Raw genomic sequence first — 26,951 nt, forward strand, 5'->3', positions numbered from 1 at the left:
TGGGGGTGGATCTGGGGTGTGTGGGTGGGTGTGAATGGGGTGTAGGGTATGTGGGTGGGTGTATGGGATTTTTGGGGGGGGGTGCCGGGTTAAGGGGGGGCTGCCACATGCCTGTCCTTCTACTCCCTGTGGCACACAGCTCCCAGCGTAGGTAGCAGCAGCTATTGGGCTCATGGCCCGCTACAGGCACAACCCTGCGGCAACACCTGATCTAGGGTCTTTCCTTGGCAAACGAAGCTAGCCCAGCCTGGCCTGGCCTGGTCTGTCCCGCTAGCACATGCCTGTGAACAGGAGCCGTGGGTGGAGCTGTCCTGGTCCTGTCTGAAGGTGCATGCTAGCAGGGCAGACCAGGCCAGGCTAGGTCAGCTCCGTTTGCCATGTACAGACCTTGGGTCAGGTGCCAGCACAGGCCTGTGCCTGCAGAATGCCATGGCTCCAACAGCCCAGCTGGCTACTGCTGCCAGTGCTGGGGGCTGTGTGCTGCAGCGGGTGGGGGTGGGTGGGGGTGTGGTGGCCCCCCTTTCAAATCCACCTCACAAACCCCATACACCCACGGACAAACCCGACTCCCCCCACATCCACCCTGTGGAGCAGCAGGGCATGGGGCAGGCATAGAGATACTGGAACCAGATGCCTCCAGTTGCCTTGGGGAATGCTACAGAAGCATGTTGTACACTGCTTTTTTTCCACTTTTTTTTTTTTTTTAATATCAGGATTTACTGGTATCAAATTTAGAGTCTGCACTGCAAATATGCAGCGTGGTGAACATTTTTTTGTTCTTAGCATGCCTCTTATGATATCTCAAACTGGTTTGAGATGCCACAACAGGTCCATATATGCTTGTTTGGACACACCCTGTGGATGAGTCCAGATGAGCACAGCCGTGCAGTATATGGCACCGCAGACATGTCTGCAGCACCACATACCACACAATCAGGTGTCCTCCGTGCTGCAAGGGCATGCTGCCCGTGCATGCACTGCTGCACCTTTTTTTTTTCTGCGGGTTTTTTGATATCCGGGGTCAAACAACCTGTGGAAAAAAAACCCAGAGCAGTGCATGCACGGTCAGTGTGTGCTACTGAAAAGTGGAGCCAGGCTGCCTGGAGCTGTGCTGTAGCTCCCAGCCAGGCTACACCCAGGAGAGTCATTGTTGCTGCAGCCCCGGGAGGCCCCAGGGGCCCCAGGTAAGGCTGGTGAGGCCAGCATAGTGCTAGTCCCAGCCTCCCTTACCATCCCCAGGGTAACTTGCTGCATGCTAAATAGCACATGGCATGGGCGTTCCCTGGGTATGCCACTGCTGCTTGTCCCTAGAGAACCAAACATCTGTGTTTATCTGGAAGTGGCTCATGAGTCTAACTTGTGGCCTAGGACCTGGCTACATGTGCCATCTAAGCCATTTGCCTGTATTGTTGCAGGTCCAACTGGACTCTGAGGCACTTGCTTCAGCCTATCAGAAATCTGGTGACTAGTACTTATGAAAGCTTTACATCTCTGATTCAGTTAAACTATGGATTCATAGATTTATTGTGATAGATTTATTGTGTGGCACCCCCAGTTGGCACTGTGAGTATGTTCCTGCCCCAGGGTACCCCAACTCTCCTGCCACGACTTGATTCATAGATTCATAGATGCTAGGGTCGGAAGGGACTTCAATGGATCATCGAGTCCGACCCCCTGCATAAGCAGGAAAGAGTGCTGGGCCTACATTACCCCAGCTAGATACACATCCAACCTTCTCTTGAATACCCCCAGAGTAGGGGAGAGCACCACCTCCCTTGGGAGCCCGTTCCAGACCTTGGCCACTCGAACTGTGAAGAAGTTCCTCCTAATATCCAATCTAAATCTGCTCTCTTCTAGCTTGTGGCCATTATTTCTTGTAACCCCCGGGGGCGCCTTGGTGAATAAATACTCACCAATTCCCTTCTGTGCCCCCCTGACGAACTTATAGGCAGCCACCAGGTCGCCTCTCAACCTTCTCTTGCGGAGGCTGAAAAGGTCCAGTTTCTCTAATCTCTCCTCGTAGGGCTTGGCCTGCAGGCCCTTAACCATACGAGTGGCCCTTCTCTGGACCCTCTCCAGGTTATCCGCATCCTTCGTGAAGTGCGGCGCCCAGAATTGCACGCAGTACTCCAGCTGCGGTCTGACCAGCGCCCGATAGAGGGGAAGTATCACCTCCTTGGACCTATTTGTCATGCATCTGCTGATGCACGATAAAGTGCCATTGGCTTTTCTGATGGTTTCGTCACACTGCCGACTCATGTTCATCTTGGAGTCTACTAGGACTCCAAGATCCCTTTCCACTTCCGTGCCACCCAGCAGGTCATTTCCTAGGCTGTAGGTGTGCTGGACATTTTTCCTCCCTAGATGCAGCACTTTGCATTTCTCCTTGTTGAACTGCATTCTGTTGTTTTCTGCCCACTTGTCTAACCTGTCCAGGTCTGCTTGCAGCTGTTCCCTGCCCTCCGGCGTGTCCACTTTGCCCCATAGCTTAGTGTCATCTGCAAACTTGGACAGAGTACATTTCACCCCCTCATCCAAGTTGCTGATGAAGACATTAAAGAGTATCGGTCCAAGCACCGAGCCCTGCGGGACCCCACTGCCCACACTCTTCCAGGTCGAAACCGACCCATCCACCACAACTCTCTGGGTGCGACCCTCCAGCCAATTCTCCACCCACCGGACTGTGCAGTAATCCAAGTCACAGCCCCTTAACTTGTTCACCAGTATGGGGTGGGATACCGTATCAAAGGCCTTCCTGAAGTCCAAGTATACGACATCCACCCCTCCTCCTGCGTCGAGGCGTTTTGTGACCTGGTCATAAAAAGAGACTAGATTGGTCAGGCATGATCTACCTGCCACGAACTCATGCTGGTTTCCCCTCAGCATAATTTGTCCTGCTGGGCTCTCACAAATGTGAGCCTTGATGATTTTCTCAAAGATTTTGCCAAGGATGGAGGTGAGACTGACTGGCCTATAGTTACCCGGGTCCTCCTTCCTCCCCTTCTTGAAAATGGGAACCACATTGGCCCTTTTCCAGTCCTCCGGGACTTGACCCGTTCGCCACGAGCGTTCAAATATTCCCGCCAGTGGCTCTGCAATGATGTCGGCCAGTGCCTTCAGTACCCTCGGATGGAGCTCATCCGGGCCTGCCGACTTAAAGGCATCCAGTTCTTCCAAGTGACCCTGCACCACCTCAGGGTCCACGCATGGAAGTCCGGTGCCTTGCTGCTGCCTCCCTACACTCCCAGTGAGAGACTTGTCATGCCTCTCGCTTAGCAACACTGAGGCGAAGAACTCGTTGAGGAGTTCAGCCTTGTCCCCTCTGTCCGTCACCAATTGTTTCTGCCCATTTAGCAGGGGTCCTGTTCCTCCCTGGGCCTTCCTTTTACTCCCTATATATCTAAAAAACAATTTCTTATTGTCTTTTACTTGGGTTGCCATCCTCAGCTCCATGGTAGCTTTGGCCTGTCTAACTGCCTCCCTACAAGCACGAGCAGGTATATTCCTCTTTGGTGATCTCTCCCTGTTTCCACTTTTTATGTGCTCCCCTTTTGGCCCTTAGTCTGCCCTGGATTTCTCTGGTCAGCCAGGGAAGCCTCCTGGCCCCTTTCCCTCTTTTACCTTGATAGAAAATGTAAAGAAGGAGGGGGTTCATTGGTGTCCCTATCCCCTTGACCCAAAGGCGGGATACTCACGGGTTGGCGCGGTGGTCCTCAGGGCTCTGCCTTACCTACATCTGGTCCACTTGCCAGCTGCCTGGGTCTTCGTGCTCCTGCCCCAACTTGGGCCTATGGCACCTGTGTCGACCAAAAAGGGCATCCGCCCCACAACTGTGGGTACAGTGCAGGCTCCAACAGTCAGCCTGGCTACCCTGAGGCCAAAGATACTGGCTTCAGGGTCTGAGCAGATAGAGTCAGGTGATTCTCTTAGGGAGAATTGCAGCCTTGGAGCTCTAATGCTCCAGGGCCGGTATTTGCCCATTCCCAGCCAGATGCCAGTTACTGCTGCCGCTCCTCTGCTGTGGGGCAGTGTCAATGGGGGCACTCCTGCCAGTGCGCCAGGTCTTGGCACACCCGGCATTCTCCTGCCTGACTTCCCCTGCCTGACTTCTGGCAGAATTTTTAAATCTCCCGCAGCAGCAGCCCCAGCTGGCACCATCAGCTGGCTGCCACCCAGCTTGATTGACAGCTGCTTTAAGAGGCGGTGAAATAGTGGTTGGCATGGCTCCTTCTCCACTCCAGCCTGCCTCAGAGGTAAGTTCTCTGTGGCGTGAGCATCTCCGTTTCCTTCTTTGGAAGAGTCAGGGTCTGTCCCCAGTGCTTCCAACCCCCACAGATATCTCCTGCTCCCACACACAGATTGTTAGGGGCTGGAAGGGACCTTACAAGATCATTGGGTCCAGCCCCCTGCACTAGGCAGAAAAGACAACTGGGGTCAGGTGACCCCAGCAAGGTGACTGTCCAGTCTCCTTTTGAAAATTTCTAGGGTAGGTGATTGCACCACCTCTGGAGGGAGTTTATTCCACAGTCTGGACAGCCTAACTATGAAGAAGTGTTTCCTAGTGTTAAGCCTGAAACGGTCTTCCCTGAGTTTGTGGCCATTACTCCTAGCTTTCCCCACGGGTGCCCTGGTGAACAATCGTTCACTGGTCCCATGATGTACGGCCCTGACGTAGCGATAAGCTGCTACCAAGTCCCCTTTCTGCCTTCTCTTCTTTAGGCTGAAGAGCCCAAGTCCCACAGCCTCTCCTCGTATGGCTTGTCTTGCAAGTCTCTGATCATACAGGTGGCTCTTCTCTGCACTTTCTCAAGTTTTTCCACATCCTTATTGAAGTGCACTGCCCAGAACTGGACACAGTACTTCAGCTGGGTTCTCACCAATGGTGAGTAAATTGGAAGAATCACTTCCTTGGTTTTGCTTGAGAAAAAGTGCAAAAAATTGCAAATCTGTCTGTGCCTTCTGCCTTATCTGAGTGTTGATAGGCTTGACTAGTTAGGTTCTTTTCCTGTTCCCTCCAGCTTCGTAAAACATTCCAACTCCTCTCTTCCCTCATCTCAGGCTTTTGAAGACCTCCTCCATGCCCATGATTTCAGCTATCTCTTTTACAAGCTGGGTTGACACATGATAAGAGTAGAAGTGGCAGCAAACAGTGTTGGGATTGAAGAAAAGTAAGGATAGCATCTGGCTGCTTTGTTGTTTTATGTGAATGTTTATTTTTGCTATCTATTTAATGTTATAAATATGTATCACTTTGTCACTATCTCCACTCTTGACATCCTTTTCAAATGTGGGTACATGATTCCTAACTCCTGTTTTAAGTCAGAGATGGGTGGGTACTCAGTACCTTGGAAAACCGAACCACTTGTATTTAGGTTCCTAAATATGGATTTAGGTGCTTAACGGTAAGTACACAGATTTGAAAAATGTGTCTATGATAAAGCTGTTGGACTATGTTTCTGTTACATCTTTTTAAAGTAGTTACTTAAGTACAGTAGAAGGGATCTAAATAGTTTGTTCAGAATGTTTACATAGTTCTGTAAAAATCATCAGTAACTATTTTAGTGCTTTTTTGATAGTCCATGTTTTTGAACCTTATATGGTACATAATATAAATTACAAAAATGTTTAGATTGGCCAAAGAACATTTAGGATAAGATAAGCTATTATTGGAACTTTAAAATATTATATGCATTTGATATTAATATAATAAGTCATGCTAATTTAAAAAATGAGTATGTGGTATTCCAGTCTTTTACTTTTCTTGGGGTGTTTATTTGTTGTGTATTGTGTATAGTAAAATTGTTGAGCAAATTTGGTTTAAATGAAAAAGGACAGTTTTATTTTAAAGGGGTCAAGTAATATAAAAGTTAGATGGCATTATAGATCACATACAAAACCTACAAAAATGCTTTTGAATTCTATATATTGCATTGGAAGAGTTACTTTGAGCAAAAGTTGTAATATTGTTTAGGATTTATTCATTCAATAGCTCTAAGTAAATTGGCTTAATATTGCATACTTAAACAAGGAATTGAGAAGCAAGTTGAAATCTGCTAGTTTTGACATGACCAATAAACAGGAATTCTGCAGTTGACAGCTACTGTCAATGATGTGCAAGACAGACTTCTCTCCCTCTCGTATAGCTGTCTATACCTTCCAGTGTTAGCAAGAATAAAGTACAGATGTTCACAAAGAGCTCTGTGTTAGCTCACACATTGTCAAATATTTATACACATTACAGACATGTTCCAAATAACACCTAGCAGTGTTGTGAACTGCTCTCCAGACTATGAGAACGGCAGAAAAGGTCACACAACTCTTTGTAAGAGGAAATCATTGAATGCTGTTAGATCAGGGGTGGGCAAAATATGGCTTGCAAACAAGGGACTGTCTGGCCTAGGTGCCATCCAGCCATGGGACATCCCACTGCCCCTTGGGCATGTAGTGGGGCTGGGGCAGCTCCACAGCTGGGGCAAGCAACAGCAGCAGCCAGAAAAAGCCACTGCTGCTACCTGGGCTGCCTAGAAAGGTAGAGTGGACCAGGGTCAGGGCTGGGGCTTTGTGCTGCTGATGGTGGCACGTGGGCTCCATGCTGTTGGGGTGGAGTGCTGACTGGCACACCGCAGCTTCCCAGAACTGCCTGTGTGGCCGGTGGGCCCAAATAATTGCCCACCCCCGTATTAGACTGTATACTAGTCTACACTAGGGACAAGCAACCTTTACCAGGTATGGGTTAGAATAACTCACCCTGGATCAGATGCAGATGGAGGGTAGATACTGGGACCCTGTTATTGCCACTAATCTTTCCATGGCAGCATGGAGAGAATGATCCAAGGCTTCTCTGTTATGGAAAATTTTTCTTCATACAAACTTTCTGAAGAAGATAACTATTGAGAAAAGGAAGTTAAGAGACTCTGCAATATGTATCTGACTGACTACATTCATTCCCTGTATTCTAATTGTGTGCTGCCTAAACAGTGCATTAGAAATATTTTCAAATTCCTTTTCTATTTGAGATAAGAATAATTTACTTCTGATAAGTGGTGGAGAAACTGGTCTTTATTCCCCCTGTTCATATGTGCATGTCTATGAGTGCCGGAGTTTTATAATAATGTTCTTTCTAGTAGGTATGTAACTAGACATTTATTACTCTATGATGCAGCCCATTAATAAAATTGATATCTAATTCCATAGGTGTAAACTAAACTTATATTTTGGAATGAAAATCTGTTTCTATTAAGAAGGGGGAATATCTGTATTTCACTGTTAGCGATATATTTCAAAGCAGCTCAAGAAAAAAGCACTTCACAATGAATTGAGCCAGATACATCCAAGGAGCAGGCCGACTGAACAAGAAAATGATTTATTCTATTTGTGACCATAACTTTCTTTGAATGCCCTGGTGCCTGTGCAGTGTCATACATCCCATTCTGCATCAGGAGTCTGGGATCACTAATGATCTTACATACCAGCAATAATCTGGTATAGTAGCTATGATATTGCTGCTTTAATTGTAGATTGCATAACATTACTAAGCCTTGATCTTGGGGTGAAAACAGATGTTGCCAAATTAAGTAGACTGGCTGTGGCAGGATGTTGTGCCATAGCTGATCTACTTCATCAGGCAAAACTTGCATTGCCTGTTGTCCTGCATAAGACAGTGGCCCAATCCTGCAGGACAGAGGCTGATGTGTTCCCAACTTATAGAGACACACCTTGAAGATTTTCTGTGGCACATCTCTGTAGAGGGGAAAGCTGGGGTGTCTTACTTACAGAGAGGCACGCTCTGAACAATCTCTGGGGTATGTTGTTCTAAACAGGAGAATCCTGGCTTTCCTCCCCTGGAGGATGTCTCTGTAAGATGGTAAAGCCAGGCAGGTGCTCCCATGGCTTGTGGGGCCCAATCTAGCATGGGAATTCCTGTGGGGTACAGAATTGGACCCCTCAAGTTCTGGGAACACCTACCTGGGACAGCTGGAGAGCATGGGTGCTCCGGGTGAACTGTGCACTCACACTTTAAACCTGACATTTGTCACAATAAACATCACAAATTGATACCACCTATGTTGTAGCCACAAATTTTGGGCATTTGTGGCAGGACAAGGGGTATGGACATCTGTTTGCTTGGCCTTTTTCCCACCATAAAATATTTATGGTGATACAAAGGTGTTGCGCTGTCTCATGATAGTTACTTGATAGAAGTTGACTAATTCCTTTGGCAAATGACAGCTCTTGAACTGTACTAAAGAGCCTTTACCAAGTGTAAACCATGCATTAATGGGTCCCCATTATGGAAGACTCCAATTACAGAGCCTTTTGGGTCTAATGAGTTTAATTTTTGAATAATTCATTCTTGAATCAAAGCATTTAGAATAGGACAGAAATTCAGTTTCTAGTACTGTGAACTCCAGCTAACCACGTTCTTTTGAATAGATTAAGGACAAGAAAAGACTGTTCTTTTCAACTAAAAAAATCATCTTTGCAAAATGGAAGTCAGAAACTGATGATAAATATTGCAAGGCTTAAATGTAAACTATAAAGGAAAAAATCCCTATTCACAGTGCAGAGTAGAGGAGTTATTAAAAATAGTGAGACACATCATAACTCTTCTATTTAGTGTTTTTATTGTCTATGCAAAGTATATATTTAGAACTGTAAAATATGCAGACTTTTTCCTTCCCACTTTTAGTATAATAAATTATTTGATGATTATATATAGCATCTCATTTATTTAGTTATTGAAGTCCCCTTACTTTTCTGGCATGGCACAATATATGCAATGTATCTCTTTCTTTATGCTAAGAGATACTTAATTTCAATTTTTACTCAAATATAAGATGAGGTTCTTTCCCTCAAATATCATGGAGAAAAAAAGTCCCTTATCTTACATTTACATACAAAGAAACCACATTAAATATACTGTCTGTGTTTGAACTGCTGCTAAAAGCAGCACGTGCTCAGTAAGGGAAACCAGCTATGAAGTTAATTTAAATGCAGCCAACACTTGAGCATGACTATAAAATACATGGCCCATATTTTGCAAAAATGCTGATGGGAATCTACCACAAGGATAAGTTAATGCAATCCATTTAAATAACGTATATGGTAGTACCCACTGAGCACTGTCCCCCTCAGCACTGACTCTTATTTAAGTAGTGGTGAGCCACTACTTTACAAACATTTAATTTTCCTCTTCACTCCCACAGCTAAGTTGCACCTTTCTTTCCCATTTCCAATTATTCCAGTTTCTTCACCAGCCTTATATGTCTGGTAAACATCACCGAATGGGACCCTGTACAGTTCACCAAGAATCACTCTGTCCCCTCCTCCCTCAGCCTATAGAAGTGCTACCAAAACTTTTCCCCAGCATGGCCCCTCACCCCCAACCCATAGTCCTCTGGCCCTCACCTCTGACTCACAATCCTACAGCCCTGCTGGTGCCACTTACTCCCAAGCCATAGCCCCCTGGCCCTGCCAATGCCTTTTACACCCAACCTGCATCCCCCCACTGCCTCCAGGTACCCCAGGGCAGGGCCCCCTGCCACCCCCTCAGCAGCGCTGAGCCCCAGCTGTAACCTGCCAGAGGTGGCAGTTGCTGTGGCCAGAGCAGAGCACGGAGCCCAGCTCCCTCCCCCCACCCCCAACTCTGTCCCCTCCCATGCTGGCAGCATCTCCAGAGCACAGCTTGTGGGGTGGGGGGGAAGATGCATGCTACCTGCTGTGGGCTCAGGGTTCCCCACCCTGCTGCCCTCCCCTCAGGGGCTCCACAACCCAGTGAGGGGGACCTGGCATGGGAGAGAGCACTGCACTGCCATGGCTGCCAAGCTGAGGTGCCCCCTGCCCACCTGGCAGCAGCAGGGGCACAACTTCATGCCACTGCCATGCCTCACCTTGGCAGCCATGACAGTGCAGCGTTCCCTCCTGTGGTGGATCCCACCTGCTGGGCTGCAGAGGCAGCTCCTGCCCAGAGTTGATCCAGCCCCATTGTAGCCCCATGCCCCGCTGTTGGAGCAGAAACCTTGGAGGGGGCATGTGCCTCCCTGCCATGTTGCCTTGCCCCCCAGCCTCCTCTGTCACATTATCTGTGCCCTCCCTCACTCCCCAACATGTCACATGTGTCCCCTCTGCCCCCCCAACGTGTCTCTTGTGCTCCCTTCCCCATTCCCATAGACTTACCTGGAGGGAGCTGCTGTCCATCACTGTTTGGCTGCCACATGCATGTGCATGCACACATGCATGTGGTTGCCCCCTGTCTCCATTTGCCCTCCCCACTCCCCCCCAGCCCAAAGCAGCCCCTTGCAGTCTGGAACTCTGCCAGCTTGCTAGGGGAAATCTGTTTCCCGCATTTTTCTCCTTTAAAGGAGATGATTTTTCTCCTTTAAAGGAGAAACGTGATTTTCCTCATTGAATGGAAAACCCGGACCCCTGTTTTTCACAACTCTAACCACTGATGTGACCCCATTTGGGGTTGTGACACAGTTTGGGAACTGCTGGCCTATAGCATATGATTAGTGTGGCCCTGCCCTCCATGAGGTGATGGCAGATCAGGTTGCCCTGTGCCTCATCTTGGAGAAAGTCCAGTGGAGAGCAACAAAAGTGGTGAGGGGGCTGAGGGACATGACTTAGGAGGAGAGGCTGAGAGAACTACGTTTATTTAGCCTAGATAAGGGAAGACTGAGTGGGTATTTAATAGCAGCCATCAACTATCTGAAGAGGGGTTTGAAAGAGGATGGAGCTAGACTGTTCTCAGTGGTGGCAGATGACAGAACAAGAAGTAGTGGTCTCAAGTTGCAGCAAGGGAAGATTAGTTTGGATATTAGGAAGAATTTTCTCACTAGGAGGATAGTAAAACACTGGAACAGATTACCCAGAGAGGTGGTGGAATCTCTATCCTAGGAGGTTTTCAAGACCTGGTTAGACAGAGCCTTGGCTGAGATGATCTAGTTGGGAATGGTCCTGTTTGAGCAGGCGGTTGGACTAGATGACCTCCAATGGTCCCTTCCAAGCCTAATTTTCTATTATTCTATGATCTTCATATACATTTTTGGATATGCAGAATACATTTTGGATCTCAGGACAAGAACACCTGGTTCCAGTCATGGATCCTTTGTATGCAGAGTACACACACATACTGAACAGTGCTGAGCTATGGGGCCACCATGACTTGAAATGCTATTGACTCTGTTGGGTACCAGCCCAATGGACTAAATGGTAAATCATGAGCCTTTTGGCTTTGAATATAATAGATTTCATAAACAGTAGGGCTGGAAGGGACCTCATAAGATCATCGAGTCCTGCCCCCTGCCCAAAGGGCAGGAAGTCAGCAAGGGTCAAAGGATCCCAGCAAGATAAGCATCCAAATGTTTCTTGAAAGTGTCCAGAGTAGGTGCTTGCACCACCTCTGGGGGGGGAGTCTGTTCCAGGCCATGGGAGCTCAGACAGTAAAGAAGTTTTTTCCTTATGTCCAGCCTAATACAGTCTTGCCGGAGTTTGTGACCGTTGGACCTTGTCATCCTCTGGGGTGCTCTGGTGAATAGGTGTTTCCCAGATCCCGATGCACACCCCTTATGTACATAGGCTGCCACCATATCACCCCTGAGCCTGCACTTCTCCAGGCTGAAGAGTCCCATTGCTCGTAGCCTCTCTTCATGATGCCTGTTCTCTGCCCTCTGATCATGCATGTAGCTCTCCTCTGGACTCTTTCAAGCTTTTCCACATCCTTCCTAAATTGTGGAGCTCAGAATTGGATTCAGTACTGTGGCCTCACCAAGGCCAAGTACAGGGTCACATGACATCCTGGTTCTTGCTCAAGATGCATGGGTAGATGCAAGCCAGAGTTTTGTTCACTTTGCCAGCTGCAGTATCACATTGGTGGCTTATATTCATCTTGTGATCAGTCATGGTGCTAGTGAGAGTAGCATTGCCAAACCTAAAAGTGTAATGTGGGGTTTATTCCTGAGGTGGAGCACCTTGCATTTCTCTGTATTGAATGCCATCAGGATTTCATCCACCCACTTGCAAACCTATTCAGGTCAGCCTGGATCACCAGCCTGTCCTCAAGTGTGGACACTCTTCCCCAACATTTGCTGTCATCAGCAAACTTGGCCAGTCCACTTTTGACACCAGTGTCCAGATTGTCTATGAAGCCATTAAGGTCTGAGAATGGAGCCTTGGGGGATGCCACTAGTCACCAAGTGTCATGTTGGTTCGGTTCCTTCAACTACTACTCTCTGTATCTGGCCTCGGAGCCAGTTCACCAGCCATAAGACTGTGGAGTAGTTGAGGCCACAGTTGCCCAATTTTTCCATTAAGACAATCCATCATCGGACACCAGGTCAAAGGCTTTTTTAAAGTCCAACTATGTGACATTAACTTCTTCCCTTTTGTCCAGGTGATATGTCACCTGGTAGTACAAGGAATGAGATCAGTTAGGCCAGACCTACCCACAACAAACCTGTGATGGCTATCCCTCAGAATGTTGCCTTCTGTTAACCTGTCAAGAATGGTTTCTTTGCTATTTTTTTCCAAAATCTTCCCAGGGATTGAGGTCAAACTGATTGGCCTGTAGTTTCCCAGGTCTTCTTTCCTCCCTTTCTTGAAGATGGGCGCCACATTGTCCCTCTTCCAATCTTCAGATACTTCGCCTGAGTGCCAGGAGTTCTCGAATATCCTTGCTAGTAGCTGTGCTGTGATGTCTGCCAGTTCCTTTAGCACTCTTAGGTGCAGTGTGTCCGGACCAGCTGATCTGTGGGGGTCCAGCCTCTCAAGATGCTCCCTCACAAGATCCATGCCAAAGGTGGGCATATATTCATCTTCACCCTGGTCATCCCAAATCATGTTTGGCAGGGTGAAAAACTCATGCAAAGCAGTCATTAAGCAAATTGGCTTTTTCCTGGGTGTCAGTAGTCAGCTGCTCCAGCTGGTTTAGCAGGGGTGCAGTGTTGCCCTTGTTTTTCTTTTGACTCCCCACATATCTGAAGAAGGATTTTTTTATTGTCTTTGATTCAGTTGCAGTCTTGGCTTTTCTAGTTCGCTCCCTGCAGGTGCGGACCAGTGCAGCATACTCCTCCTTAGTGGTGTTTCCTGTCTTCCATCCATTATACGCCTCTCTTTTTAGATGAGGAGGTCCATCAGTTCCCTGCCTGTTGAGCCATGGGGGTTGTTGAGACCTTTTACCACCTTTCCTATGGGTTGGGATGGACTCCCCTTGTGCTTCTAGGATCACTTCCTTAAGGAACAAGCACTTATCTTGAACTCCCCTCCCTGTGAAATCATGGCCTCTCAGGGCCTCAAGAACAAGCTTATGAAAGTCAGCTTTCCTGAAGTTGAGGACTACTGCATTGCTGGCTGACTTGCCAGCTTTGTGATGGATAGTGAAAGTGATCAATTCATGGTCACTGTCACCCAGCTTCCCTTTGATTCTTATGTCACTGATTAGATCATCCCCTTTGGCCAGTACCAGGTCCAGCAGTGCCTTGCCTCTTGTTGGCCCATAAACTTCTTGGGACAGGTTTAACTCATCATTGCTGTAAGGAAACTTTGTGACCCATCAGATTTGGCCGAGTGCTCATCCCGTGATATGTCCAGGTACTTGAAGTCTCCCGTGATGACCATGCACCGAGAGCATGCAGCCTCGGCCAGTTCCCTGGCAAATTCTTGGTCAAGCACTTGTTCCTGGTATGGGGGTCTGTTGTAGATTCCTACCGTTGTATCGCCTTCACTACATTCCCCTTGTATTCTAACCCAAAAGGTCTCCAATCATCCTCCTTGGGTGCCAATCCCAGCTTGTAGGGACGCGTAGCTCTCCTTCACATAGAGCGCTACACCCTGCCCCTTTTTTCAGCATGATCTCTCCTGTATAGAGTGTAGCCATTTATACCGGTAGTCCAGTCATAAGAGGAGTCCCACCAGGTCTCCATGATCCCTATGAGATCCTCGTCATTTTTGTTCAGCAGAAGGACCAGTTCCTCCTGTTTATTCCCTAAGGTCTTAGCATTAGTGTACAGACAAGTAAGTGTCCTGTTGGAGGCCCTAGGCTTCCTTGTACTCATGGAGAAGCTCTGTTCCTGAACTAGGGTAGGAGTGGGTTCCCTTGAGCATCCTAACCTGCTGAGGGATGGGGACCCTGGGGCAGTGAGCCTTGGAGTTGACAACAGCCTTTATCCAGCCCCCTGGCCGGATGGTATGAGAGTGCCTCTTGACCTCCCTGGTCCTGCCAGGTGACCTAGGTTGCTTTTCTGTCCTGCGGTGAAGGCCTGGAAGTAGGAGTCAGTTCCCTGTTTGCCATCCCTGATAGCACACAGCCTCTGCGCGGCGGTCTGGAGCTTCACTATCTGGGATTCCAGAGACTCCAATACAGAGCAAACCTCAGAAGAGGAGGTTGCAGTACTCCTTATCCCATGTGCCTGAAGTTGTGCCAAGCAGCCCCCACAGTTGAGAGCCAGGGGCTCCATCTGAATGGAGGCCGAAACCATGGGTTCCATCTGAATGGAGGCCTCAGAAGTACCAGAAGGAAGGGATCCAGCTGCAGGGGGGAACCTTGGCTACTACTGTGCTAACTGCTCCCATGAGGCTCTCTGCCTAGGGCCTTGTGCCCCTCCTGCACATGTCTTGCGCTAACTCACGTGCCCGGCCTAGAAGCAAGCCTGGTTGCGCGTTCTGCTTGTGAGGCTCTGGTCACGTGTCTCCCGGGGGGGGTGCTACGTGAAGTAGGAGCCGGGGGAGGGGAGGGCGGTGACCCTCCTCAGCTCCTCTCTGCTGCCTTCCCACAGCTGGGCTGAGTTCATCCCACCATGGTCCCCTGCTTACCTCTGGCTAGACTGGATGTTGTCTGGGGGTCCTGCTGGGCATTTTGGGAGTCCCAGGGCTCATGGAGACACAACGGGCATCTGCCCATGCATCTCGTTCCAGAGTTGGGTGCCAAAGCACGGCTTCTTTTAAACTCTGCGCATGTGCAGTAGGCTCCACCAGTGCTGCACTGCTCTCAGGGGGCTGGGGGGGTTGGTTCCTCTCCCACTGAAGAAGGAAATAGGTGAGTGCCTCCCTCTTTCCCTGCCTCGCATGCCAGGTGGCACTGGTTGTGTGGCTCCCTGGGGGCTGGGACAAGCAGGAGCCGGGGGGGGGGGGTGACCCTCCTCAGCTCCTTTCAGTTGCCTCTCCCACAGCTGGGATAAGTCCCACCCACCACGGGACCCTACTTACCTCTGGCTAGGCTGGGGGTCATTGCAGATCCCAGTGCTCATGAGGGCACAATGGGATATGCATCTCGCTTCGGAGCCTGGGGTTGCCAAAATGCAAAGTTTGTATTATATACAAGTAGGTGCCAAAGTGCTACCTAAATGTTTATGGAGTACCTGTGCTAAAACTTGCAGCAGCTTCAAAAAAGGTAAAATGCATCAATTCTGGATGGCCTATATCTATGGGTGCTATATGCAAATTGCTACAGCTATGTTTATTTCAAGGTTAGTTATTTGAAATTTGCTTCTCACTTCCATGAACTCAAGGAGAGCAGGATCTGACTGTAAGGAGAGGGAGAATGGGCTGTAGGGAAAAGAAGTAGAGGGGGGTCAGATTTATTTTCCTTGCTGTGGTAATGGGAGTGGGACAAATTCAAGACAAACCTCCAATAGTTAGATTATATACCTAGAAAATTATATCAAATGTATACATTTTCCATATATAGAATCCAGTTCTTGGCAGTTCTTCTTATAATCAGGGCCATCTTATATTTGAGTAAATATGGTAAATTAATTTCAGTTTAGAAGTTGATTTGTTTCTGAAGTAATTTTTCCTTTAACTGGGAACCTCTGCCCCTGTTACAGGGAAGGTGCCAGTGGCAGGTTTCAGGGAGCCTGTGGGTAAAGTAGCAGCAGGTAGAAGGTACCTGGATGAACTGAGCCAGGAGCTAGAAGAGGACAGGCTGCTAAAGGCAGAATTAACAGTATCTGGGCCCTGGCAGCAGGAGACAGGGTCACATGATAGGAAGGAAGCTGGGCTTGGGGCCTCTGAGCCCCATATACGTCCATCATAGTGAAGTGACACAATTTAGTACTACTTTTTGTTGCAGAGACATTGTGGCACAACTAAAGGTATGGGCATGTATTTTATTTCCCCAGAGCATCAAAAAAATACCCTGGAATGACCTGAGCAAAACAAATCAAAAATAAACTTCAGCTGTAGTGGCATACCTTTGAAACTTTGAGAAGGTACTTATGGCAGTTATACCCTCTAACTAATGATTTAACACCTCTTAATTAATAACTGCTCTTATTTTAAATGCCTTTATGATTTTTTAAGGTAACCTGTGCCAAAAGCAAGGGTTTAACGTGCCAGAGCACAACTGAAGCTGTAACATCTTTAAGGGGAGAAACAGATATATTTCATCACCTTTGTGCTGCCATAAACATTTTTATAGAAGCATAAAATGACAGCAAGTACACGTCCACACCTCTTGTTGTGCCACAATGTGTCTGCGACAAAAGGTAGTACTAAATTGTGTCACTTCACTGTGATGGATATATATTTGCTTTATGGCAGCAGAGTGCAAGCAGCCTGAAGCTGCCTACACTCTTCCACTGCCTTAAGGCTGCAGTGGAATTAATTAGTTTCCTGTGACCTAATAGGGCTGCACATGTAGATGTTGGGACTTTATAGCAGAGCTAATTAGGCAGGTCCGCACTAAACTTCTTGTGTAGATATACCCTACATGTTGCTTACTAGTGTATAGGATTTGGTTGAGAATCTGAAGGTAGACGACAACTTGGGTGACCAGAGGTCATGAAATGATAGAGTGAGTGATCATAAGGAAAAAAAGGAAGGAAAGCAGTAGAATAAACATGTTGGACTTTTGAAAACCAGACTTAAAAGATTCAGAGAAGTGGTAAGCATAATCCCATAGCAAAGCAGATGTAGGGGAAAAAGGAGTCCAGGAGAGGTGGTTATTTCTTAAAGATACAATATTAAAGGTACAAGAGTATGTTATCCCAATATGAAGTAAGGATAACAAGCATAATGAGGGACTAACTTGTAGTAATAGTAGCAGTAGTTTATTTACAGCATTTGCCAAAATAATACAATAAACAAAATTATTTACAATTAAAAAACGTTTCTAAAGCTTAAAGTTTTTGCTGAAAATATGCAGTAAAATTATCCATTCTATTAGTTTACACAAAATTAAAAAAACAGAACATAGTATATGATGATAGAAAAGATGAAATGAAGCAGTGAGGTAAAACAGAACAGCATCATTTTTTGTGCAAATGATGTAAATACACTCAAGAAGTTTAGGACAGGCTCCAAAGTGTTAGAAAGAAGCCAGATTGATTTTTCTTCATTAACCCAGTATTTAAAGTTTCCCATTAATGGAAAGATCTATTTCCTTCTTATTTCTTCAAAGAACAAACAAGACCACAAATAATGATTTAACTAATCTGTCTCCTTTCCACAAGAGCATATTCTGTCTGAATATGGGGTCTGATACAGACTTGTTACAAGGGACTGGTAACTCAGCCATATTGGTAGGGATGAATATAAGATTACTACAGTATGGACACATAGAGACAAAATCAGAAAGGTCAAGATATAACTTGAGATTCAACTAGCAGGAAACAAAAGGGAGAAAACAGCATCCTATAAATACAGTAGAAATGAGAGAGAGAGCAAGGGAAATTTACGGAATGAGGAAAGGAATATAATAATGGAAGATACAGAGGAGGCTGAAGTGTGTTAGTGTGTGTATGTGTGTGTGATTGTCATGTGATAGCTGATCTTTTTTTAACACTACACTCTCTCTCTCTCTCTCTCTCTCACTTTCCTGTTATGATAGAGAGTATCTTCTCAGCATAGAATAGGGAAAGGCAGGCTAGATATTACTTAGACCACCTGGATGTTTTGAAATGATCAGGGTTGGATAAGGTTCATCTTAGAGCTTTCAAAAAAACCAGCTGAGGTTATTTCAGAGTGATTGCTTATTATTTTTAAGAGCTCATGAAGATCAGATCCACAAGGCTGGAAAGAGGCAAATATAATGCCTAATTTTCTAAAAGGGAAAAAGGAAGATCCAGGGAATTACAGACAGGTCAGTCTAGCATTGCCATCTTGATGAAATACTGGACTATTTTTTATAAAATTATTTCTAAGTGTATGGTGGATAACAAGATAAAGAACAGTCAATACAGATTTGTCAAGAGTCTTCAGGTTCCAAAAATGTATTAAAGAGGCTAGTTGTCTTTGTCTGCAAGGGAACAGTGCGAGATGTAATGGGCTGGAATTGCAATGAGGAAGATTTAGGTTAGATATTAGTAAGAACTTCTAAGTATGAAGGTGGTTAAGTATTAGAATCAAATCCCTAGAGAGGCTGTAGGACCCCTGGCATTGGAAGCTTTGAAGTACAGTATTTTTAAGTACAACATTAAGTACAGCATAAGACAGTGGTTTTCAACCTTTTTAAATTTGCGGACCGCTAAAAAAATTTGAAGGGAGGGGCGGACCCTTGTGAATTGTAAGTCTGGGTATTCACATACTTTTGATTGATCATAGTAATTTTATGCGGATGCCTTAGACAGAGCGTGAGGACGCCCAGGGGTCACAGATCACAGGTTGAAAGCCACTGGCATAACAGAAGCATTTGTCTGGGCTGGCTTAAACAGAAATGGTCCTACTTTCTGTAGCAGGGTTGGAGTGTCTGATGTACCGAGATGTCTCCTAGCACTGTTTTACTATACTTCTGTGAAATTATGGGCTGAAGAGATCTGTGATAAAAATTACAAGATACAACAAATAAAGAATGACAAGATGCTTTCTTTGCTTTTGGCAAAAAGATCAGACAAATCAAAAAAGATATAAAATAATGACAAAAGAACATCATCCAGAAATATCTTATGAGGGAGGTTTCTAAGAGTACCTTACAAATGAGATTGAGTCATAGTGCTCATGTAGCAGGGAAGAGTGAAGTAAGAGTAGAGACATCAAAAGAAGAAAAAAAAATAATGTGTTGATTCTGCTTCAGGCTACATGAAAGAGACTGAAATAATTATTTGGCATGGATGAGCCTAATGACAGCCATTTCTTTTTCAATAGGTCCAGAAAATGTCCAGAAAATCTTATTGAGATAGGTGATTCTGGGATAATCAAATCAATGATATCAAATTAAATTAGTTTTATTAGATCTGCTCACATGAGAGAATTCAGAGGATGAAATGAGCTTACTACTGAGATCTGCTAGACCATAATATGGGGTTGAATGTTTTCCTAGATCCTACACTGCAGGAGAGCAGTACAGCGTGTTGACATTTACCTGCACACGTGCTCATTTACATGCACAGAATCAGGAATTGGGTGCAAAGAGTGAGACTGAGTGTACAGCCTTAGTAGATTTACAGGATTGTGCAGTTCTGTGCTTATTTTACTAGTTAGCTTTGTTGATAGGTAAGTAGGGCATCCTAAATCTGCCTCAGTCATCACTGAAATACTATAGCTACCATAAAACAGTTGCTAAGAATATTGTGTTTATATAGCATTACAGTATTGGATTTGTTCACCAGATTTCAAGCTTCCTTTTGTGGGCATATTTCTACTTACTTTGGACCTAATCCAAGTTCCTGTAAACTCAGTGGGTGTCTTTCCCAGGAGGAGCTGTACCAGACCTGTTAAGTTTTTTTGGAAAACATCAGTTTTATAAAATTGACATGGTAAGCTGTTCAGGGAGTACTTCAGACATTGAGGTTGCAGATTTTGGTGTATGTATATTTAAATACAAATATTTAACTGCAAGACGCTTCCTGAAACAGTGGCTTTATTAGGACAAAAATAAGAGTTGGAGTGATATAATTACTTTGCAATCCAGTATTGCACATCAGGCCAGATTCTGTTTCACCTCTGAGTGGTGTAGGTGGACTTAAGTACTTGAGTGCAATTTTGTTCCACCCTGCCTGAGTCCCAAAAAATTGCTAATACAAAAGGTGGGTTGGTTCTCCTACTCACTCCTTTTTTGTGACTTAAAGCTAATATGACAGCATGGTACAAAAGTAGACATGTTAATGTATTTTCAGAGATTCAAGCAGGGTGGAATAAAATTGTACTTGGGTACCTAAAGCCACTTATGCACCTAATAGGTGGAATAGAATTTGGCCCATAAAGTGTTTCCTTTCATTTTTATAATTGCATATGAAACATTATGTTGCTTTATCTTAGACTGTTCTTTTTTTGTTTTCTTATAGTGTGTGCAGAAGCTTACAATCCTGATGAAGAGGAGGATGACATAGAATCCAGGGTATTTAACTTATTGAAAGACTGACTTACTTCTTAGTTCTCAGACTTCAGAAATAATAAAAATATGAATAGTTACAGTAATTATGAGACCAACCAGTTTAACTATTATTTTTCAAATGCTTCCTTATTGTAGTGTCCCTCGATAGTAACGAAGGCTGTTCTGAAAGACATTGATCCCTACAACAGTGTCTATGTGGGACCCAATTTTTAAAATACTCTGATTAATTATGCCTCTATACATTGTCTCTTAATGAGAACTTTTTTAATATTTGCCTAAAGTCTCTTCTCTTAAGGTACTTTAAGGAATGCAAGTTCATATCCTTAACTGAGATAGATCAATATTCTTTTCTAAGATAGAACATCAATAGTTCATTCTGATGCTGTGAAGCCTCCTATATACCCTGTGAAAAGAATTATGTAAATTAACCCATAGCTGATGCAGAACATGTGGAAAATTCTTTGGAAAAGACTTGTAGGAAATAGAACACAATTTTTAATGGTCAAACATTTGGTGTTACCTATAAACTGATATGTTTGAAGCATGTCCAGAGAACATTAGAATTTTGTTTTGTATCATAACGTTTGAATTTAAGGTATCCCAAAAGAATGCAAAAAAATAGATTAGATTCTAGTGGCATGGTGTCTGTGTATAGAGGTGCCCTGATAAAGATTTTTTTAGCTGATGCCAGTGGCCAATTATTAATGAACTATATCGACTGATGGGGTGTCTATGGCAAATTTTGGAGCAGCTATAGCCCACCTCTCCCAGCACCATGACCTCTGCCCAGCCTGAGCACAGCCCCAGCTCAGCCCCCTTCCGGGAAGAGCCCAGCACCACTGCCAGCCCTGAGTGCGCAGTGGGCAGCCCACCCTTGCCCTGTGCACAAATCCGGGGGTACGTACCCCCCATGCCTCCCATGGGGGTATGTGCAGAGGCAGGAGCTGCCTCCCCTGCACCCCCGGATGAGCCCCTCCTGACTCCATCCCATGCCTCACCTTGCCTAGGCAGTGCCTGCCCCAGCCCTACTCTCTTCCTCACTTGTGGAGGCCTCAATCTACACCCCCATGCCCCTTCCCTCCAACAGATTTACCGGCCAGGTGCTGCTCTCCAAGCTGCTGAGCTGCATTCCTGGCCGTGTGCATGCTGTAGTTGCACCCATGCACACAGCAGTTATTGGCAACCTTACTGGCCACATCAGCCAAATAAGCCAAGTGGTGATAATGTCAATTTTCCTTTTATTGGTGCCAATGCGATGTGGACTGATGTATTGGTACAACTCTAACTGTGCAAGTATAAATGTAGTAGTGCTTCACACTGTTACTGTATTGTCATTAGGTATGTTTTCAAATTCACCAGCCTTTTGATGAAGACTGGGCGGTGAGTGTCAAGGGCTACAGGCTATACAGGAAGGACAGGATAGGAAGGAAAGGTGGAGGAGTAGCACTCTACATCAAGGAGGAATATACTTCCTCGTTAATTAGCAAGCGGGTAGAGGGGGGGCACTCTGAGGTGCTCTGGGTTAGAGTAAAAGGCAGTCCAGGGGAGAGAGACTTAACGGTGGGAGTCTACTATAGACCTCCCAACCAGGGAGAAGAGCTCGACCAGGAATTCTTAGGTCAGCTTACAGAGGCAGTGAGAGCTAAGGATGTGGTCATCATGGGGGACCTGAACTTCCCAGACATCTGCTGGGAGGAGCAGTCAGCCAAGTCTGATCGCTCACGTCGGTTCTTAGCCAGAGTGCAGGACCTCCATCTAACCCAGGAGGTGCACAGTCCCACCAGGGGAGACGCCTTGTTGGACCTGGTGCTGGCCACGGGTGATGACCTGGTGAGGGGGCTGCGGGTGATGGGCCACCTGGGAGACAGTGATCATCGCTTGCTGGAATTCACCATCCAGCGTAAGGTGGCAAAGGGCTGCAGCAAGGCAACAGCCCTAGACTTTAGGGGGGCTGACTTCAACAAGCTAAGGAGGATCGTTGGGGAAGCGCTGAGGACCCAGAGGGGAAGGGAATCAGATGTCGAAGGTGAGTGGTTGCTCCTTAAGGAGACAATCCTCCATGCCCAAAGGGAGGTAATCCCAACAAGGGTCAAAGGGAGCAGGAGGGCACATAAACCCCCATGGCTCACTAAGAGCATCCGGGAATGCCTCCTTGCTAAAAGGGAGGCATATACCCAATGGAGAGATGGGGTCATCACCAAGAAGGACTATGTTACAGTCGCCCGAGGATGTAGGGGGGCAGTCAGGAAGGCCAAGGCAGAGTTGGAGATAGGACTAGCTTCCCGGATTAAGGACAATAAGAAGTCCTTCTTCAAATACATAGGGGGTAAAAAGAGGGTCCCGGGTAATGTGGGGCCCCTGCAGGACACGATGGGCAACTTAGTCATCACGCCAGATGACAAAGCTAACATATTTAACGATTTCTTTGCCTCTGTCTTCCTAAGTAGGGACCAGTTCAGCCACCTCCCTGCTGGGCCCCCCTCGGGCCCCGAGAGAGACACGCCTGGGCCAGGGGTTAGCGAGGAGTTAGTTAGGGTACTTCTGGAGAGGCTGGACGTGTTCAAGTCCGCTGGTCCGGACGATCTTCACCCTAGGGTTCTACAGGAACTGGCCGAGGTCATTGCGGGACCCCTGGCGCGGCTCTATGAGCACTCGTGGTGCTCTGGTGAGGTGCCGGAGGACTGGAAGAGGGCCAATGTGGTCCCTATCTTCAAAAAGGGAAAAAAAGAGGACCCGGGAAATTACAGGCCAGTTAGTCTTACCTCAATCCCGGGTAAGCTCTTTGAAAAAATCATCCTGGCACACATCCAGGAGGGCCTTGCGGGGGAATGCACGCTCAGGGGCAACCAACATGGGTTCATCAGTGGCAGGTCTTGTCAGACCAACCTGGTGGCCTTTTACGATCAGGTCACCAAATCATTAGACGCAGGGGTTGCTGTGGATGTAGTCTTTCTGGACTTCCGGAAGGCTTTCGACACTGTCTCTCACCCTGTCCTCATCAAAAAGCTGGGAGACTGTGGTGTCGATGCCCACACGGTCAAATGGGTCGCCAACTGGTTGGAGGGCCGCACCCAGAGGGTGGTAGTGGATGGGTTCTTCTCGACCTGGAAGGATGTGGGCAGTGGGGTTCCGCAGGGCTCGGTCCTCGGGCCCGCATTGTTCAACATCTTCATCAGTGACTTGGATGAGGGGGTAGAAAGCACCCTGTTCAAGTTTGCTGATGACACTAAGATGTGGGGGGATGTGGGTGCACTAGAAGGGTGCAATAGGCTACAAGCTGACCTTGACAGGTTGCAACGGTGGGCGGATGAGAATAGGATGGGGTTTAACACTGATAAGTGCAAGGTGTTGCACATGGGGAGGAAGAACCGGCACCACACTTACAGGTTGGGGAACTCCCCTCTTGCCAGCACGGAGACGGAAAAGGATCTTGGAGTCGTCATTGACTCCACGATGAACATGGGCCGGCAGTGTGGGGAGGCAGTCAAGAAGGCCAACCGTACCCTGTCATGCATCCACAGATGCATCTCGAGCAGGTCCAGGGAGGTGATCCTCCCCCTCTATGCGGCACTGGTCAGGCCGCAGCTGGAGTACTGCGTCCAGTTCTGGGCGCCACACTTCAAGAGGGACGTGGACAATATGGAAAGAGTTCAGAGGAGGGCCACTCGTATGATCAGGGGTCAGCAGGGCAGGCCTTATGAGGAGAGGCTACGGGACCTGAACCTGTTTAGCCTCCACAAGAGAAGGTTAAGGGGGGACCTTGTGGCCTGCTACAAACTGGTCAGGGGGGATCAGCAGGTATTGGGGGAGTCCCTGTTCCCCCGTGCGCTGCCAGGAGTGACCAGGAATAACGGTCACAAACTGGCGGAGGGTAAGTTTAGATTAGATATTAGGAGGCGCTACTTCACAGTCAGGGCGGCTAGGGCCTGGAACCAGCTTCCAGGGGAAGTGGTGCAGGCTCCTAGCCTGGGGATTTTTAAAAGGAAGTTAGATGAGCACCTTGCCGGGGTCATCTGACCCTGGTGCTCTTTCCTGCTAAGGCAGGGGGTCGGACTAGATGATCTACCTAGGTCCCTTCCGACTCTAGCTACTATGAAACTATGAAACTATGAAGATGTTACCAAATGTAACCATGCTTTAATGTAAAATTTCTTAGCAGTTTTAGCTCGGTCTTTCAGTTACTTGCTATTTTGTGGTGATCATTTTTAAATTTCTGCACTGAAAAAGGAAAAATATACCACAAAATTTCCATTATATCCTTCAGGTTATTCACCCCAAAACAGATGATCAAAGAAACAGATTGCAAGAGGCTTGCAAGGACATTCTTCTTTTTAAGAACCTAGATCCGGTAAGATATTTTTTATGCTGAACAAGATTTAAGTGTCAATAAAAAAAATAATCGAATTTGAGTCTTCTATAGAAGATTTTCCAACAAGCTTAGATCTTGTAAGATAAAAGATTTATTATTGCTTTTCCTGAGTATTTTGTAAACTGTAAGTAGGCGTGTTCGTATTACCGAAGGAACAGTATCATATTTACTTGCATACAACATGCACTTTTCCCCAGAAAATCTGCCCCACAAAATTGGGGTGCATGTCTTAAGTGGGGAAGCTGATTTCCTCTGTTGGAATGGAGGAATGGGAGCTTGTATGGCTGCTGCAGTGGCTGCTGTGCTTCTCTCTCTCTGCCAGCCCAAGAGGGAGGAGCAGAGTTCTCTGTTCAGGGACAGAGCTACAGTGTTAACCTTTTCACAGCCACTGTTGAATTGGCAAGAGATTTTGGCTTCCAGTATTATGAAAATCTGTGACAAACACTGCACTATTTTGCTGTTTAATATCAGGTAATGTTATGTTGATACTGGAGCAAATGAAATCACTAAAATGATTGTAAAGTGCTTTATCTTGTTAAAAGCTTATTTTAAAAATATTTTAGGAGACCAAGAAGTATAAATACAAACGCCCATCAATTAATTGAAACTACTTAAGAAAATTCCTGGTGCTGTTTTTGATTGTTTGTTTGGTTTCTTAAGTGAATCAAAATGTGTGCTACGACCCCATACAAATGCTCACCCTGACCATGCACCTCCATATGCCAGAGCTTGTGCTGTCTTTCAGCAAGGTAGACTCTAGTTCCAGTTGTTTCTTGTCCATGAGCAGCAGCTTCAACTCCAACTCTTGCTTATTTTGCTAGCTTTTTCTGAATGAGGTCCAGTCACTTCTCCAGTCACTATATGTTTTTCTGGCATCCTCTACACGTGCTAGTTCTGTTATTCCCACAATCTCTCTCTGTCTTGCTTGTCTGTTTTGGCTTCTGTTGCCTTTTACATCTCCTGGTCTCACCTGCAACATGAGTGCTTTTCTTGATTCCTTGACTGTTTCTGGAATGCCAGTCATTTTCTGTTTAGTAGGATAACCAGCTGTGTCTTTTAAGCAATATTGAATCTAGCTTCCTTTCTCTGTACAATTTTAGTAGCTTTTAAAAGCTTTTAAAAACTAATTTTTCCTAACTGAATTTTCTTTCTTTCTGAACAGACTAAAGGATACACTGTCTGCTCTCAGTTGAAGAATAGCTGTTTGTTTCCCTCTTACAAAATTACTATATTTTCTTGCATACCACATACCCCCAAATAAAACACACACTTTGTTTTAGGGAAGGCAGAATAAAAAAGAAGACATTTTCTCAAAGTTATGACATAGTTTCATAGTTTGTAGGGTCAGAAGGGACCTGAGCAGATCATCGAGTCCGACCCCCTGCCATGGCAAGAAAGAGTACTGAGGTCAAACAACCCCAGCAAGGTGTTCATCTAACCTCCTCTTAAAGACCCCCAGGGTAGGAGCCAGCACTACTTCTCTTGGAAGTAGGTTCCAGATCCTAGCTGCCCTGACCATGAAGTAGCACCTCCTGATATCTAGCCTAAATCTACCCTCTGCCAGCTTGTGACCGTTATTCCTGGTCACTCCTGGCGGTGCTCGGGGGAACAGGGACTCCCCCAATGCCCGCTGATCCCCCCTGACTAGTTTATAACAGGCCACTAGATCCCCCCTCAGCCTTCTCTTGTGGAGGCTGAATAGGTTCAGGTCTCGTAGCCTCTCCTCGTAGGGCCTGAGCCTCTCCTCATAGAGCAGGGGCAGAGCCTAATTTATAGCTCACTCACCCTCCCTTTCCAGCTCAGGCAAAAAAAAAATCCCTACAGTTTTAATCCTTTTGTAACTGAATTGTCAGTAGTTCTTGGCCGCCCAGCCAAAAGCTGAAATGGTAGCTGCTGCTGAAGACTGGACTCCATGGATGGATCTAGGATTTTTGAAGGAGCTAAAGGCAGCCTTCAGAACTCTGAAATGGGGGGAGAGACCAGGAATATCTAATGGACAGTAACCTTACTGAACAAAAGATAGTTTGATTACTAGAACATCAAGACCATTAGCGAGGAAAGAAGATCATGAACACTTTTTGAGTGAAGAGTAGTTAGTGGGTTTCAGGTAAATTATAATGAACCATGAAATCAATTGGTTCCCTCAGCACTGCCTGAATAGGCAGTTGTTTTAAACTTTTAGTGAAGCAGAAATTAAAGGAGGGGGCCTGGGTTTGCTTCTGTTGGACTATGCCTTATCCTCCATGTATCTACTGGACAGAAGAAAAGGGAAAAGATGCAGAAGCCATTGTATTGCATCTCCATGTTTTGAATCAG

General features: G+C 46.3%; 1 protein-coding gene across 1 annotated transcript in view; it reads left to right on the plus strand.

The window, feature by feature from the left end:
• Positions 1–26,951, plus strand: part of PRKAR2B (protein kinase cAMP-dependent type II regulatory subunit beta) — a 185,429-nt gene that overhangs the window by 109,926 nt on the left and 48,552 nt on the right. Inside the window, exons 3-4 of the mRNA XM_090042027.1 lie at positions 20,217–20,269; positions 24,531–24,614. Coding sequence (XP_089898153.1) covers positions 20,217–20,269; positions 24,531–24,614 — 137 coding nt within the window. The remainder of the gene's footprint in view (positions 1–20,216; positions 20,270–24,530; positions 24,615–26,951) is intronic.

The sequence above is a fragment of the Crocodylus siamensis genome, chromosome 4 (assembly GCF_052110815.1).
Source record: "Crocodylus siamensis isolate JL-2025a chromosome 4, ASM5211081v1, whole genome shotgun sequence".
Lineage (NCBI taxonomy): Eukaryota > Metazoa > Chordata > Crocodylia > Crocodylidae > Crocodylus > Crocodylus siamensis.